Consider the following 17,617-nt stretch of genomic DNA (forward strand, 5'->3'; position numbering starts at 1 on the left):
ACAAGAGCTAGTTTCAGGACAGGCTCCAAAACCACAGAGAAACCCTGTCTCGAAAAACCAAAAAAAAAAAAAGCAAACAAAAGAATAAGTAAACTTTAAAAGCAAACAAAAAAACCAATGGTTTCATGGTGATCTTTATTCCCAGCACTTGGTAGGCAGAGAGGCATGCGTATCACTGTGAGTTTGAGGCTATGTAGCAAGTTCTAGAACAGCCAAGGCTACAAGAGACTCTAAATAATAAAATAAGTCTCAAAAATAAAATAAATGCATAAAAACAAAAAACTGGGCATTTGGAGCCATGGTGAAGTGCTGGTACCATGTTTAGGTCCTGGGTTTGATTTCTGGCACAGGTACTTATATCTCAGGATGTTGAGATGGCTCAGTGGGCAAAGGCACTTGCTGAGCAGGCCTGACAGCCTGGCTATGTCAGTTCAATCCCCCAAACCCCCAGTGAAAGGAAACAACTTTAGAAGTTTGTTCTCTGACCTCCACACATGCACGCCAATGCCATTGTACACATGTGTGTACACACACACATGCACACACACTCACAAATAATAAGCTGAAAAGAAAGAAATGCTTAAAGTTGTAGAAGGCTCGAGCAACCATATTAACTGTATTGACCTAATTGATACTGTTGGGAAAATGCCCCCCTGTAAATCCCAGAATACAAATTCTTTTCAAGTGCATGTGAGTTACTTACCAACATCGCCCATACACTGTGTCATAAAGTAAGTCCAAGTAGACGCCAAGCAGGAGTAGTGCCGGTTATGCCTTCTGACGAAAGCAGAACTAAATTTGGAATTGGGAACAAGATACCCAACAAAGCTCTAAACATTTAGAAATCAGACAACACACTTCTGAATTACCCACAAGTGAATGAAATCACAAGAAAAACTGGAAAACACACGACCCAGCATTATTTAGGGATACAGCTAAAACAATATTCATTTAGTGAAATCAAAGCTTTAAATGCCTACAGAGTACAAGAAAACCTTTGGAGGGGGTGTTGAGACTGGGTCTTTCCATGTAGCCCTAGCTGTCCTGGACCTCATTGTGTAGACCAGGCTGGCCATGAACTCACAGAATTCCACCTGCCTCTGCCTCTCAAGTAATGGGATTAAAGGTGTACATCTTCATGCCCAGTCTAGGAGGAAGGGTTTTAGATCGGTGATCTAGATTTACAGTCTAGAGATGATAGGAAAGAAACAGGAGGGAAGGAAAGAACAAAACAAGCCACGTGATCATGGGCTGCCGTGAAATCAGGAGATAAAAGGTTTGAAAGACTTCTAAGATTCTCTCTAGCTAAAATGTTGTTTGGCTTTGGTGTTTGTGCCTATATGGCTGTGTGTGTGTGTGTGTGTGTGTGTGTGTGTGTGTACAAGCATCTGCCTGTATGGCTATATCTGTGTCTGTAGCTTTGTTTACTTTAGAGTTTTTGGTTTCTTGTTGAGACAGAATCTTGCTTTGTAGGCCTCAAGCTTGTGATCCTCCTGCCTTAGTCTCCCTAGTGCTGGGATTGTAGGTCATGTCCATCTGGGTGTGTCTGTGTTCTCAAATTGTCACATGTGTTCCTATACCCAGTGTGCTCGGTCTATGTTTCCTTTGTGTGCAGAGTGATAATATCGAGGGCTTTCCAGAGTGGGTTTTGCCTGGGAAAAGATTTACTGCTCCCAAAGCATTATGAGCAAGTTCATTGTTGTCCACTTAGGAAAATCGGAGCCACTCACAACACTCCAAAATAGGAAGAGCCCCCAGCACTGAACTGCAAGATTGGGTTAATGAATGACATCACCACCCTGGCCCCCATTTCCAGCCAGATTCTGCCCTATGTTAGGCGACAAACTGTCCCAAGGGATCTGTCTATCTACCCTTAGCTTTGTTTGAGTCTTTTTACAACAACCAGACTACTAAGTGGTTCCAGGACCTGCCTTCCACTCAGTGACCCACCCATATCTGCACAGCCACCCCCAGTGTGCAGTACCAGAAACTGGACTGTCTTATTTCCACAGAGACTCTCTCGGGCTTCTGTGGAGTATCCAGGCCAAGATGTAGTGTCTCTTTCTCATACCCCAGGGCCATTCATTAGACTTTTTGTGAGTCAGAAACCAGAAGCCTGGGTGTGGAAGCCATTCCCAGGAGCTCAGCATAGTGACTCATGAGTAGAGGGAGGGTGGATAGAAGCATAAGGAGCAGTCCTGGGGCTCACAGAGGACCACAAGTTGGTGGAAAAACCTTTATCCATCAGATGTTGGCCTTTTTTGCAGGAACAGTTGGGAACCTATGGCTTGTCAGATGGTCTGCTAGGGTGTGAACAACAACCTAACAACCATGGAGTCCACTAAGCAAGCTACCCTCACTTCCTGCAAAGGAAAAACCCCAGCTTCATCTCTGGTGTATCTGAGAGCCACTGCTCCCAGGTTTGGGTTGGGAGAAGAGCTTGTTCGCCCCTCCCCCACCCCTCCTCTGCATGAAAGCTGCAGAATCGCTAATGCAGATGTCAACAAAACACCTGGACTAGTTGTCAGGGGATGTGGATTCAATCACTGGCTCTACCCCTCGCCGCCAGGACACTTCTGCAGCCCACTGTGCTCCCCCGGCACTGACTGTCCTTTAACATGGCAATAAGTTCACCTGCTCTGGCTGTCTTCTTGCAAAATGGTTGTAACATGCAAAAGAGGCATCGTGTCTGGAAAGCTCCACAGATTTCAAGGACTGCTTGTGCTCCTGGTCACCATGGAAACCTCTTTACACAGAGAGCAGGTCAAGGCAGGACACCAACTGCTGTCCCTCCGTCACATCTTAACTTGGCTACCAGCTAAAGGTGTATTTGAGGGGTAAGTGGAACCCCCAGTGTACCTATGTGGAGACAGAAACCATGGGATAGGTTATGACATGGAGCCCAGTGTGGCGGTGCACGTCTGTGGTCCCAGAACCAGAAGATGGAGGCAGGAAGATTACTGCAAGCTTCATGACAGCCAGCACCTCAAAAACCAGATTAAAAGGGAGGGTATAGTAGGAAGGCGGGAAGGTAAAAAGGAAGGAAATAACAAGAGAAAGGAAAGGAAAAAAAGATGGGCTGTAGCGTGGGTAAAACAACAGTTTCTGCATGAGTTTGTCATTTTGCAATTTTTTAAATGCTGTATTACTTTTGTTGTTGTGTGTGCACGTGTTTGTGTGTTCATAGTGGCCAATGTGTGCCACGATGCACTTGTGAAGGTCAAAGGACAACCTGCAGGAGTCGAGTCTCTCCTTCCATCATGGGGAATCACATTTAGGCTGTCTGTCCCATTTGGTGGCAAGTGCCTTTACCTGTTGAGCCACCTCGCCAACCTCTTTGCCTTATTTTTGCTTCTGAAATTGATGCAGAGAGTATTTAAGAGGCCTGTTGATAGAGTCACCCCTGTGACTGCCAAAGTTAAAATGACATTCTTAGCAGGATGGCTTCCCTGACACTTTCCCAGGGCATCTTACTGAACCTGGGGATGCTGCGGTGAGGTCAGGCAGTGTGGTCTGCCACGGGGTCAGGCAACTCTGTCAGAGTATACACAGTGGTCATTGATCTACAACAACAGCGAGGCCTGGGGTATAGCTAGGGATCTACCCCCATTTTATAGAAGAAGAACCCGAGGCCCAGAGAAGAGCAGACCTGAGAGCGCAGCAGCAGCAGCAGCAGCAGCAGCAGCAGCAGCAGCAGCAGCAGCAGCAGCAGCAACAGAACAGGGATTCACCCGGTTCTCAGCCCAGTGACTCAGTTCTTCACTCTGCCCAGTTACCCTGCTCAGAAATGGCCAGAAGTTTCCCTTCCCTCCGGCACTAAACAGACTGAGCTAGACACACACCCTCTCATTACAAGTAGGGACCCATGCAGGATGACATCCTGTAGAGCAGCCATTCCACCCAGCTGGCTGACCCTGCAAGCCTGCTCATTTCTCTCAGGCACCACAGCCACTCCCGGGACTTTCAGAGATGATTCCCCAGAAACGTGGCCCCATCCTTACTCAAGATGGGCAAGGCATGTTGGCACATTCTTAGGCCAAAGCAGGGTGAATCACCTAAAGGGCAAGGTCCTCAGCTTCCTCTCCCTTTAGACGTAGCCTTGGGCTCCCCAGGAGAAAGAACAGGCAGGTAGAGAGAGACCAGGGAAGAGAGACAGCCACTTGCTTGCACTTCAGGGTAGGGAGGAACTGCCTGGCACCACCTTCAGGAAAGTGGGAAAGGTATGACCTTGGATAGAGTGAGTCCCTAAGACACACGAGCCTAGCCTCAGAAAATGGAAGCCAGAGAGAAGAAACACCACCCTCAAAGGTGGTGGGCAGGGATGGAAGTCTGGTACTCTTCCATTAGTCTGAGTCTTATGAGATTCCTGTCCCCCACCCCCACTCCTGCTCTTCTTCGCATTCAAGGTGGGTTATTTCTGTCACCTTGGCAGAGAGTCTGAGGGACAGAAAAATAGCAAAGGGTTAAGGACAGTTCCGGAGGCAGGATTCGAACCTGGTTACCTCCTCACTCCTCTACTGCCCAGAATTTCTGAGTGATAACAGTAGCAAGGGGGTCCTTCCTGTGTGTCATTTTAAATGCCTATTAAATTCATAAGCATGAAAGTTCATAAATCTAGATGATCCACATTGTAATATTTGAGTGCTGCTATGGAAATATGAAATGTCAAATTCTTAAAATGCCTTTTTCTCATTCTCTGGTGCTGGTGGCCTGGGCGGGGTGTTCTTTCTGCTCACTGGGAATTTAGATCTGCTAAGCCACTGCAGAGGCCAGAACTTCCCCTCTGATGACCCCTGAACCCACCTCTGCCTCAACTTGTTGCCAGAGTACCAGGCAATGCTGCCCAGCCAGGAAACAGGGGCCCGGCCATACAACTTCCCCTCCTCCCTGCTGTCCCAGAAGCTCAGCCAACTCCCTGATAAAGTCTGGGCGGGTTTATGGGGAGAGAAACAACAGGGGAGGGCCAGCAGGGCTGACCTGTGACCTGGTCTCTTGAAAGTCACTGGTCCAGTTAAAGGGCTTCCCTCTAAAGTCCTCTTTCCAGCCTCACTGAGGGAAAGGGAAGCAGCAAGGAAGAGAACCTGAACTTGGCTGATGTGAGGCCATTACCAGGGAGCAGCCCCTGAGCAGACACAGAGGCACAAGTGGGCTGTATGCCAAAAGCCTGTGGTTAATTTTTCCTGCTCACTAATGAAACCAGGGCTTGCTGGGCATTTACAACATGTCTGGCACTGAGCCAGATGTACGCGCTTTATTTATATTTATTTGTGAGATAGTGTCTCACACTGTAGCTCTAGATGGCCTTGAACTCACTACCCAAGCTGGTCTTGAGCCAAAGGCCTCCTGAGTGCTAGGATCACAGGCATGTACTACCACACTCTGAACGAATTTGCCTGTAGTCCTTCTGGGGATCCTGTGGGGGAAAACAACAACAACAAACAAACCAAGGCTCCAAGATGTTCTGTGTCTGTCACCAAGTAGGATCAGGGTTAGAAGTATTCTCTAGCTCAAGTCCTGGGAGCAACACATGATTTTCTTGATTGAGGCACTCGAACCCCTTGCATCCCATATGTGTCTGAAAACAACATGCATTTACAAAGGCAAAGGAGAAAACCAGAGGGCTGATGCTAACCCACCCGCAGAGAAACAGCAAGGCTGGTTTGGGAAGGGGTCAACTGTCCAGAACCAGGGCTCCTTACAGAAAGCTTCTGTTTATTAAAGTCCTACAGTTGAGGTCGCTAAAGGTGGATGCAAATGTTTCGTTTGCTTGCTTTGCTTTGTTGGTTTTCTTAAATTATTTTTTATCTTATTTTTATTTATATTGTGGATTTTTTTGTTTTATTTTGTTATTGTTTCTTGAGACAGGGTTTCTCTGTGTAGCCCTGGCTGTCCTGGAACTCACTCTGTAGACCAAACTGACCTCGAACTCAGAGAACACTGCCTGCCTCTGCCTCCTGAGTGCTGGGATTAAAGATGTGCACTACCACCTGGTTTGTTTGGGTTTCTAAAAAACACATTTCTTTTATGTATAGGCACACATGTGCCTGTTCACCACAAGCCTGGAGAAGCTCCCAGAGGTCAGAAAGGGGCACCAGGTTCCCTGGAACTGGAGTTATAGGTGGTGTGGACCACCATGTGGGCACTGAGAACAGAACCTCAGTTCTCTGCAAGAGTAATAAGTTCTCTTAACTGCTGAACCATCTCTCCAGCTCCTGTTTTGTTTTTTGAAACAGGGTCTCGTACAGCCCCTGTTGATCTCAAACTTGCTATGTAGGTGAGGCTGGCCCTGAACTTCTGACCGTTCCCTTGTTTCCCAAGTGCTCAGATTGCTGGGACGCACTGACGTGGAAAATGCGAAATGAATGTGAATGAATGAAATCCATTGAGGAAGCTTGCCAGTCCTTTGAGAGTCTGGTCTCTTCCAGCTGTGTTTGACCTGAGGTAGCAGCTATGACTGGAATTACTTTGAGTTAGCAAATATAGCAAAGAAAGGTGAGGATAAGAGAACAAGGAAATCAGAAAATTATTTCTGTATAGATAAGCCAACAAGAAAAGATATTGGGTCTGGTTGCAGTGGTACATTCCTTTAATCCTAGCACACAAAAGGCAGAGAGACTGGGCCAGACTTGTGTGAGTTCAAGGTCAACCTGGTCGACGACGGTAAACTCTGGGTGAGACAGATAGTGAGACCCTGACCCAAAACAAACAAAAATTTAAGACACTGTACATTAGAGTCAAGAAGTTGAAGGTCTGGGGATGAGGCTCAGTTGGTAGAATGCTTGCCTAGCATGAACAACAACCTGTATTCAATCCTCAACATTACATACACCAGCTGTGGTAGTGTGTCGGTAATCCCTGCACTCAGGAGGTAAAGGAAGGAAGACGTGTCATTTAATCTTCATTCAAGGTCACTCTGGCCGTTAGGGAAAGTTCAAGGCCAGCCTTGGGTAATTGGGACTCAAGAAGGAAGAAAATGAGAGAGAAAGGAAGGACTTGTTTTTCATATCTAAGGTATGGTTTGTGGGGTTCATCAATGCTCTGGGCAAGCAGGAAGCCAAGTGTACCAGCTCCCCCAAAAGATAGAACTGGCAGTGGATGAGGATAATGAGTCACCCTCTTCTCTCAGCTGGTACCAATAACTTGGTCACTGGGAGACCCTCTTCTGTGTATGTGAGCGCATGCAGACAATAAAAGGCCAGGGGATCATGGGACATTATCCAATTATGTTCATTTTGCCTCTGGGGAAGTTGCAGATTTCTAATTCAAAATATATATCTCTAGAAAGTCGTATTTTTATATCGGGTAACAGGTTGATGGTGAGTATATTTGATGTCAAAGGGACGTTAGCGTCCTTACCTTTGGGAGAGGAGAATTAAAAAGAATCTAAAATCAGAGGGAAAATTTTATGCAAGACCAAGCAGGACAGAACCAGCAGTCTACAGCTCCTAGAGCTCCTAGATGTTTCAGAGCAAATGTGATGCATATGGACGGTGTACACATGCACAGCGCATACCCTAACTGCTCCATGGGGGGGGGGTTTGTCCTCCGGTGGGCAGGTGCCTTTTAAGTGCTTTGGGCTAGTCCTCATAAAGGAATAGTTCTACTCATAAAAGAACAGTAACTACTCTGTAGCTGAGAAACGGGCAGCTGAAAGACAAGCAGCTGGCCGACAGAGGGTGAGGCTCACTTGGTGGGGTGATAAAGCACTGAGAAAGCCCCATAAACGACATCTTGGGTGTGAAAATAAAATCCCTCCTTCCCTCCTCACTCCCTCATTTTCCTTCTTGGGTCTCATTCATTCCAGGCTGGCCTTGAACTCCCTATGTAGGTAAGGAGTAACTTGAGAGCTGGAAACCAAATCTAGAACAGCCCGCCCCCAGAGCCCATCACTGGCCAGCACGCTCTGTTGGATTTCTGGCAATGCCGGAAGATTATAAGAAAGCCGATGTTCGGATATATTGAGGAGCTTGCCTCAATATCCGTGACGGCCTTTTGACTTTAAGCCCAGAATTTTTTTTTTTTTTTGCTATAAGTTTACAAACATTCTCAGGACAAGAGGGGAAACTGGCCTGGATGTAAGTGCCTCAGTCCTTTGGGTACAAGGATGCCACATGTTCCTCTCTCCCTCAGGCATTCCTGGAGAAGTACGGATACTTCAGCGAGCAGGGCTCCAAAGCTGTGGCCTCTACTCAGTTCAGCAATGCCATCAGGTACGATGGAGGGATGTGAAGGGGTGCAAGATACGTAGCTCCAGCTTTGTCCCCCCTCCTCTGTAGTCCTTTCTCTCCATTTTTCCTGGCAGAGAGTTCCAGTGGGTGTCGCAGCTGCCCATCAGTGGTGTGCTGGACCAGGCCACACTGCGTCAGATGACACGTCCGCGCTGCGGGGTTGCAGACACTGACAGTCATGCAGCTTGGGCAGAGAGGATCAGTGCCCTGTTTGCTGGGCACCGGGCCCAAATGAGACGTAAGAAACGCTTTGCAAAGCCAGGTGAGTGCACTGAAGTCCAATCAGGCTGGGATTCCCTGGTGCCCAGAAAAGCCAGTGGCCAAGAAATGTGGCCAGATTGAGCGGGGACTCTGGGAGAATCCTCTCTTGCCTGTGGCAGAAGAGGGGCAGATCTTTTGGCTAAGATCATAGTCATGAATATGGATATTTAACTCTAAATTATATCTGCATTGATGAATTTTCATTGTACATGTATTCTCCAGATTAAACCCCATCAAGCCCACTTAATTCTCTGATCAAGATTCTACGCAGGGCAGTTAAACAGTTGTCAATGGTTCTTGTTCATATTTTACTGAAGTTATTTCCATAAGAATCAAGACTTTTCATAACACTTATTCAACCAAGATGTGATCTGTCGATGAGTTTTATTTTGTTCATAGAGCACCTTTAAAAAAAAATCCGTTTTATTTAGATGGAATTCACTTGCCGTGCAATTTACCACTTAGAGTATCCAATTCGGAGGGGTTTATTTTATTTGTAGAATTGTGCGACCATTACCACAAGCTAATTCCTCCTTCCAGAACATTTCCATTGTCCTCTGACCCCATGCCTGTTATCAGTTAGCTCCCCGTTGCACCCTGCTCCCAGTCCTGGCCGCCACTAATCGGCTTTGTGTCTCAGGGGATCCGTCCGCACTGAACAGCTCATCACAGTCCGTTGTACGTCTCTACAGTTTCTTCTGTCGGGATTTTTCCTTGTCTTCTCTTTCCTCCCCTCTTCTCCTTTCTTGCCCCTTTCTCTCCAGCGCTGGGATTGGAACCCAGAGTCAAGAAGGATGCCACTGTCCTACATCAAAAAATTTCTCCTCTCCCTTGTGATAGGGCAAGCAGGCCTGCTTTTCATTCCGCCCGTCTTCCGCAGGGCTAGCTTTACACCCAAAATAACACACAAATTGTATTAATTTAAACACTGCTTGGCCCATTCGTTTCAGCCTATTATTGGCTAATTCTCACATCTTGATTAACCCATATCTAATAATCTGTGTAGCACCATGAGGTGGTGGCTTACCAGGAAAGATTCAGCATGTCTGACCTAGTGGCTGACTCCATGGCGGCTGCCTCACTTCCCTTCTTCCCAGCATTCTGTTCTGTCTACTCCGCCTAACCTAATTTTCTGTCCTATCAAAGGGCCAAGGCAGTTTCTTTATTAACCAATGAAAGTAACACATAGACAGATGACCCTCCTCCATCACTCCCTCTCCTTTACCTCCCTCTTCTTCCTTCTCCTCCTCTCCCTCTTCTCTCCCCATCCCTCCCTCTCTCTCTTCTCCCTTCTTCTCTCCCCCTCAAGTATTCCACTGCCATTGCTCCCCATCTACAATTATGAATAATTGATGTTTCTGTCAGTTTTCCACAAACAATACGTTTTGCTATGTGAAATTTTGGTACCATGATTGCTTTGACTAAGTCAGTTTTTCTTTGCTCAATTTTTGCAGCTTTCAAGGTTGTTCACGAGATAAGGTTTTTCTGTCAGATTTTTAAGTATAATTAATTTTACTCTGCACACATTGGATGGTGGCCACTTTTATCTGTGCTGCTTTTACCGACCTCACTCACTGAACACACGATTGAATGCCCAGAATTTGCATTCATTTCTTAGTTGTGGCAGCTGCAGGGTGGCCATTTCCAAGCATTCACTTGTCCATCCATCCTGACTGCCCTGTTCTGAATGACCATATTTATCCACAGTCAGCTCTGGGGTCAAGGTGTCCTTGGTGTCAGCATGCTGTCCACCCCATTGTGTTAAGAGTGAAGTAGGAAAGGGGAGGGACACAGGACAGGCTGGAACAGAAAGAACACTACCCAGAAGCAAGAGGCACTGGGTTCAGGTATCAGCTGTCATGACCAAGTCATGTCACTTGGTTCTGATCCCTCATCCTCCCTCATGTAGGAGTCAGACCTTCTTAGGTTGCAAAGGAGAGCTCTCTGGGATTACTGAATGCAAGAGGCCTGTGAGAGTGCAGTGGGAAGTGAGCAGGCCCAGAAACACTTGAGCCTGAGCTCTGGGGATGCTTCCTTCTGGCCGCATGCAGCTCATCTTCTGCCCCAACAGAGCATGTAACTGAGTGCATTTGTAGCTAGCAGTGTGGAGTACCTGACTGCCAGATAAATTCAAATGTCAGATAAACAATAAGGAATTGTATTTATATTTTCTTATTCAAATTTGACTGGGCATCCCGGATTCATATGTGTGCACCTGCCAACTTCAGGTCAAGCATTTGATCCTCTCTGTGCCTGCAGGGCTGATTTCTTAGCCCCTGTTTCTTCACAGATTTGGTGGGTCAGGGGGCTGGGTGGTGCACCCGAGTTTAAAAAGGAGATGAAAACAAATGTGCAGGTTCTCAACCCCCAGTACATTCCAGGCAACTTCACGATGTTATTCCAAGGGGTAAACTGAGGCTCAGAGAGATTCCACGATTCCCGAGAGCTTGTACGCTTGTACGTTCGTTCAGGACTGCGATTTCAGCCTCTATCCTGTGCTATCATCAGTCCCCTGCTGGGCGCCAGGACTCCACAGTCCTTCTAGCCCTCGCTTCTAGCTTTCCTGTCCCTGTCCTCCTTAGTTCCTTCCCTTGCCTCTTCCCACTGGGACCCCGGAGAGAGGACGGCCATAGAGGGCAATACCACAAGCTGGGGGCCTTCAGTCACTATGGAAAGCAGCCCTGCACAGACTGGACTTGGGATGAGGGTCAGAAACAGCCAGCCTTCTCCTGGGGTGCCAAGGTAGAGAGGGGTAGTGCTGCCCCCACCCCAACACAGGCAGTTCCTTCCTTCCTGGTCCCTCCCAAGGAAAACACTCTTTTTAAATTTTTTCTTTTCAATTGTGTTCCTATTCATGCTCCCTACCCTTCCCCACCCCACTTCACAGAGAAGTTTTTTCTTGAGACCTGTCACCTTCCCTGGCTACTCAAATGGCTACCACCCTCCTTCTTTCCCGCCTGGGGGGTGAGGGAAACGACAGGCCACAACTGCAGAAGGAACCACCCCATACCATTAGCTAGAGGGTTAAAGGTTTGGTGAGGTTAGTCGGGAAGAGTCTGAAGTTGGGTCCCTCACAGCAGGATGTAGGAGAGCCCAGTGCACGCTGCTCTGTGCCCTGTGAAGACTCACAGCAAGCAGCAGAGTGTTCTCCGTTAAGGATGAACTGTCCTGGGTGGACACCTCTGGACCCTCAGCCTTGCCTCCACCTTCCCTGTCTCCCTCCCTTCCTCAAAATAGTTCCCTTTTCACTCCCTGAGGACTGGTCACTGGCTGAGAGGCAGTGGTTGGGTGGCTGCCAGGCCAAACAAGCCCAAGGAGATACATTGCCTTGAATGGAGTGGGGCACACCCCACCCCTTCCATGGGTGGAGAGGGCCAGAGTGAACCTCCCTCCCATCTGGGGAATCTCAGCCCTTGCTAAGCTTTGACCTTAATGTTTAGGCAGCTTTATAGGCCTGGCATCTCCACAGGGTGGACTTCTTCTCTGTGTGGACTGTAGGAGCAGCGCTGGGCCAGGGGTCAGGCCCCAGCTCAGCTTCTCGAGCACTCCGCAGCTGTGGCCAGGCGCCTTCCCCTGGGTCCCAGTCCTCCAAGTCTGGGCCTGGAGAATCTGGCCTGCAAGCTCTGAGGCTTGCATTTGGGATTTCGGTCTCTGAGCTACAAGGGCTCAGAGGCCATCCCCGACAAACTCAGAAGCCAGATTTTCTGGCTGCTCTGTTCCTGGCTGCACAGCAAACGGCAGATGCCTCCCCCCCCCCCCCCCCCCATGTAATGAACGACCTGGGGCTATGGCAGAGGCCAGAGTCTCAGTCCTTGGGGAGGAACGGTTTGGGGCAAAGGGAAAGAAGCTTAAGTAAGAAGAGAGGGAAAAGATTCCTGGGCCCGTGACAAAGTACACCCTTTGTTCTTATTTGTCTTCAAGATGTCTCTAGAGTCCCTAAGGAAGCAGGGAGGAGGGCAAGGGGTGGGGAAAGACCTCTAATATATGGTTATTTTGGTTGTTGGCCAGCCACAGGCCCTAGGTTCTGGCAATTGCAGAGTGCAGCCTTGGGGAGGTGACAGGAGACCATGAGGGTGGAGGGAGAGCTGGGGCAGGAGCAGCTGTGACCTTAGTGGCCTCACTGACTCTCCATCCAGATACTGAGGATGGGCCTCAGAGTGATTGTCAGCAAGAGGTACTGAGCTTTCTCAGGCTCATCCTGGGCTGTGGGAAGGAATGAGACCCGAGACCAGGGGTTCAGACTGATCCTTGAGGGGGTTCTTTTCTGGGCAGAAGCTACATCTTTCCCATCAGATGGTATCTCTTAGGTCACTAGATTGGAGAGACTCTCCAGGAGAAGGGTAGTCTGCTCACAGTGTGGTCTCCCTTCAGCAGAGACGTATCTTCCCTCCTATCAAATAGGAGGCTGCCCAAGGCCAGGGCTGAGTGTTCCCTGTCAGATCGGCCAGGTCAGCAGCTCCCTGGGGCCAGGCCAACCCATCCTACTGGGCCTGTGGGGACCAGTCTCTGCAGCAGCAGACATGACTCATGTGGCCTTTCTGGGTGACAGGTCACAAGTGGTACAAGCAGCATCTCTCCTACCGCCTGGTGAACTGGCCTGAGCGCCTGCCCGAGCCAGCTGTGCGAGGGGCCGTGCGAGCTGCCTTCCAGTTGTGGAGCAACGTGTCAGCGCTGGAGTTCTGGGAGGCCCCGGCCACGGGCCCTGCAGACATCCGCCTCACCTTCTTCCAAGGGGACCACAATGATGGGCTGGCCAATGCCTTCGATGGCCCAGGTGCTGCCACAAAGTCTCTTTCCACACGGCAGGAGGGGCCCCTGGCTAGGAGAGGCAGCCTGGGGGTGGGCAGTGCAGTTTCTATTCTCCTTGAAGCCATGGCCAAGCCAGGTTCTCCCCCAAAGGACCCTCCATCCCCTCATCTGAAAAGCAGGAACAACGGGCTCTGTCCAAATGTACCGGATGGCTGAAAGGACAGCCAGATAAGGTTTGGTGTGGGAAGCACTTTTGGTAACCCTAGAGTGTGCTGGACTTTTGGAGAAAAGTCTGAGATTCTGCCTACTCCGGCTTCTAGACAGGCCCGTGTTTCTATTGTTCTCCAGAGCAGACTTTATAAAGGTGTCTAGAGGCCACCATCAGCCCTTCCCTCCCCTGCCCCCAGACAGCCAGCGCAAGAGGCCTTCATCCTGACATTCACAGAAGTGCTTCACAGATCCCAGCCACAGCTGCTTCCATTTGTCCCCAGCCTGCAGAATGAGCGCATTCTTCCATTGTGCTCAGCACTGGCCTTGAGAATCTGAAAATGGACCATGTGAGCCCTCCAATGAGAGCTAAGCAGAGTGGCTAGCGCTGGAGGCGGCTGAAGCACATTCAGGAAACGTGAATTCCTCTTGCATTTGCCAGGCTCTGCCTCCGCCTAGGCTAACATCATCACAGTGCCGTGTGTTAAGCTTAGCACGGTGTGTGTGAGCGAGAGGACCTGGAAGCCATCATTTCTGGATGGGCTGTTCACCTGTGAGAATCATTGAGGCCCTTAACTCCTTCTGCTCACTCCTATGATAGCAGGGAGAGAGGCCCACAGTGGAGCCTTGGTAGAAGACAGGAACAAAGGATATATATGTTTATAAAAAACCATACACATCAGCCAGGTGTGGTGCACACACCTGTAACCCCAGCACTCTGGTGGCCATGAAACTGGAGGGACGGCTCAATGCTGCATAGTTGTGAGGGCCTGAGTTCAGATGCTCAGCACAGGGGTGGGGGTGGGGGAGGGCAGAGACAGGAAAATCTCAGGGGCTCAGTGGCCAGCCAATCTAGCAATCTAGCCAAAATAGCAAAAATGTTCAGTGAGAGGCCCCTCTCAAAAAGGAAAAAAAAAAATAGGTGGAGAAGGCTGAAGAGATGGCTCAATGGTTAAGAGCACCGGCTGCTCTTCCAAAGGACCTGAGTTTGGTTTTTATCATCTCAGGGCTGCTCAATTTTTAACTCCAGTTCCCGGGGCTCTGATGCCCCCTTCTGGCATCTGTGGGTACTAGGCACACATGGTACAAAGACATACATGCAGGTTTAATACTCATAATAGAATAGCAATTTAGCTGGGTGGTAGTGATGCACACCTTTAATTCCAGCACTTGGGAGACAGAGATAGGCAGAGGCCAGCCTGGTTTACATAATGAGTTCCAGGACAGGCAGGGCTACATAGAGACACTCTTTCAAAAAAATAATGTAAATGCGTTAAAGGTTAAAAAAAAGTGACTAGGAAAGAAATCCCAACATCAACCTCTGGCCTGTACAGGTGAGCACACCTGCAACACACACACACACACACACACACACACACACACACACTAGGCCAGCAAATAAGACCCTGTCCAAAAGAAGTGGGGTGGGCGTGAGATGGCTCAGTGGATGAAGACATTGCTTGCCCTCACTCTCAAGCCTGCATGCAGACTGATCCTCAGAACCCACGTGGTAGAAGATGAGAATTGAGCCCCTCAAGGTGTCTTCTACATGACACACTTGACACACACACCTTAACCAAAAAAAAAAAAAAAAAACAAACAAAAAACAAAAAAACAAAAGCGAACAAAAACAGGGTCCCACTCTGTAATTCAGGATGTCCTTGAACTCTCTTTGTAGACCAGACTGGCCTGGAAGAGACAGATCCATCTGCCTTTGCCTCCTGAGTACTGGAGGTTAGAACTCACACTGTAGACCAGGTTGGCCTCGATTTCACAAAGATCCACCTGTCTCTGCCTCCCAAGAGCTAGGATTAAAGGCATAGGCCACCACTGCCTGACTCAAAAAAACATTTTTTTAAGAAAGGAAATGTGCATACACATAGTAGCACATTGTGTTCAGTCTGCCGACTCCTGAACATAACCCACTAAGGGGCCAGGTCAGGAAACAGCACAAAGCCTTACCATCCTCCTTCTAGGGGTAACCGATATTAGTAGTGCCTAGGATAAGCATGTTCTAAGAATCAAGTGACACAGTTCGTTCCGAGAGATTAAGCTGTCTGCCCAAGATCACACAGTTAGTAAATGGTAAATCTAGCATTTTCGAAGCCCAGGCAGTTTGGCCCCCAGCTGAGTCTACCGTGATCTTCCCTTAAGATCCCTTAGACGTCTGTTCACCTGCTAGCATTCCCGTGCCTATCAGACTAGAAAGGGAAGTTAGAAAATGACACACACACACACCCCACGTAGGAGCCTGGTGTCTGCGCGAGGGAGACCCTGGTTCCGGCTCACCGTGCCTCTTCCGTGCCTCTCGCAGGGGGCGCCCTGGCCCACGCCTTTCTGCCCCGCCGGGGCGAAGCACATTTCGACAGGGATGAGCGCTGGACTCTGAGCCGCCGCCGCGGGCGCAACCTGTTCGTCGTGCTCGCGCACGAGATTGGCCACACGCTCGGCCTCGCGCACTCGCCCGCGCCACGCGCGCTCATGGCTCCCTACTACAAGAAGCTGGGCCGCGACGCCCTGCTCAGCTGGGACGACGTGCTAGCAGTGCAGAACCTATATGGTGAGCCCCCAGCCAGCTCCTGACTCTGCGCTTGTCCCCTGTGGTCTCCAGCCTTCGAACTCCGGCTCCTCAAACAGGATTCCCCCATCCCCGTCACTTCCTTGCTCCAATCTTCTCTGTCCTAAAGCCCCAGGCACTCTTGACTGCTGAATATCCGCAGGCTCCGCTTTTCCCCATTTCTCCATCAATTCCAAGCAATGCATGAGTGCAAACCTTAGCTTAGAACCCTTTGGTGTTATCTGTTTTCTGGGCTGTGGGGTGGGAGAGGAGATTCCTGGATTAGTGCACTCTCGGTGAAAAACAAGAACCAGGGCTGCACTCACCTCTCCCCTCTCCTTCCTTGGGTCTCAGATCATGGGCAGAGCAGACGAAGGGTCCTGAGCCCGCCATGCATGTATGTCCACCATGTCTGCTATCTCTCTTCTTGAATCTTAAGGAAAGCCTCTGGGTCGCTCAGTGGCCACTCAACTCCCGGGAAAGCGATTCACTGACTTTGAGGCCTGGGACCCTCACAGTTCCCAGAGGATACGCCCAGAAACCAGAGGTCCTAAATACTGCCATTCTTCCTTTGATGCCATCACTGTAGGTAAGATGATCCCAACCATGTCTGGGGTCTTTTTTTCCCTTCTCTGCACCTCTAGGGTTCCCATAGCTGAATGACTAGGGAATGGAGGTATCGGGAGTATAGATATCCGGAATCACGCGCTGTCCTGGTGGTGGGGTGTCAAGCTCAGGCCCAGCTTAGAGCTCCTACTTCCCTCAGCCCCCTGTGCGACCCACCTTCTGCTTGTCTGGAAAACCGGGTCTAGGGCAGCACCCTCCCCCAAAGTCAGCAGGAGGCCAATGGCCTTTCCTGTCATCTCTTGTCTGGGGACAGACGGGCAATGGCGGCTGCACGTCTTCAAAGGGAGCCACGTCTGGGAAGTCACGGCGGACGGCAATGTTTCAGAGCCCCGTGCGCTACAGAAAAGGTGGCCTGGGCTGCCCCCCAATATTGAGGCTGCTGCAGTGTCCCTGGAAGATGGAGACTTCTACTTCTTCAAAGGTATCAGCCCCGAGTCAGCTGAGATTGCGATGTGGGAGGTCCTACCCGAAGTGAAGAGAGGGGAGGGTCCCCAGCGGTGAGTCCCTGGTGGAACTCATTGTTAAACCTGTGGCCCAGGAAGGACTCCTTTCAGGGATGGAGCTGCTGGGAGCAGCAAGTGTCCCGGTGGTCGCCGGTATAGAAACTGTAGGGGGAGGACTGCCCTCCGGTCCGCAGGTCAGCAGGAAGCCTGAAGGTGTCTGCCCTGCCATCCTGGCTGTGTGGGGCTGGCATGCCCGCTTAGCTTTTGGAACTTGCATTTCTTGGCCCACCCCTACCCTTTTCCCCAACACCCTCCTATCCTCCCCAGCCCGGGATAGACTGGGATAGACGTTCTTTCAGCAACGTCTGCCCTCTGCTGGCACCTGCTGGGAGTCTAGGCCATAACCGGTTCCCCTCTACCGTGTATTCCCTAGTTCTTTTTTTTTTTTAATATTTATTTATTTATTATGTATACAATACTCTGTCTGTGTGTATGTCTGCAGGCCAGAAGAGGGCACCAGACCTCATTACAGATGGTTGTGAGCC

The 17,617-nt window shown here is 49.6% G+C and overlaps 1 protein-coding gene across 1 annotated transcript in view; it reads left to right on the plus strand.

The window, feature by feature from the left end:
• Mmp28 (matrix metallopeptidase 28) overlaps window positions 1-17,617 on the plus strand; it is a 25,614-nt gene that overhangs the window by 7,263 nt on the left and 734 nt on the right. The window contains exons 2-7 of the mRNA XM_013347010.2: window positions 8,131-8,210; window positions 8,303-8,490; window positions 13,039-13,263; window positions 15,760-16,005; window positions 16,442-16,591; window positions 16,883-17,050. Coding sequence (XP_013202464.1) covers window positions 8,131-8,210; window positions 8,303-8,490; window positions 13,039-13,263; window positions 15,760-16,005; window positions 16,442-16,591; window positions 16,883-17,050 — 1,057 coding nt within the window. The remainder of the gene's footprint in view (window positions 1-8,130; window positions 8,211-8,302; window positions 8,491-13,038; window positions 13,264-15,759; window positions 16,006-16,441; window positions 16,592-16,882; window positions 17,051-17,617) is intronic.

This window comes from Microtus ochrogaster, chromosome 7 (assembly GCF_000317375.1).
Source record: "Microtus ochrogaster isolate Prairie Vole_2 chromosome 7, MicOch1.0, whole genome shotgun sequence".
Classification (NCBI taxonomy): Eukaryota; Metazoa; Chordata; class Mammalia; order Rodentia; family Cricetidae; genus Microtus; species Microtus ochrogaster.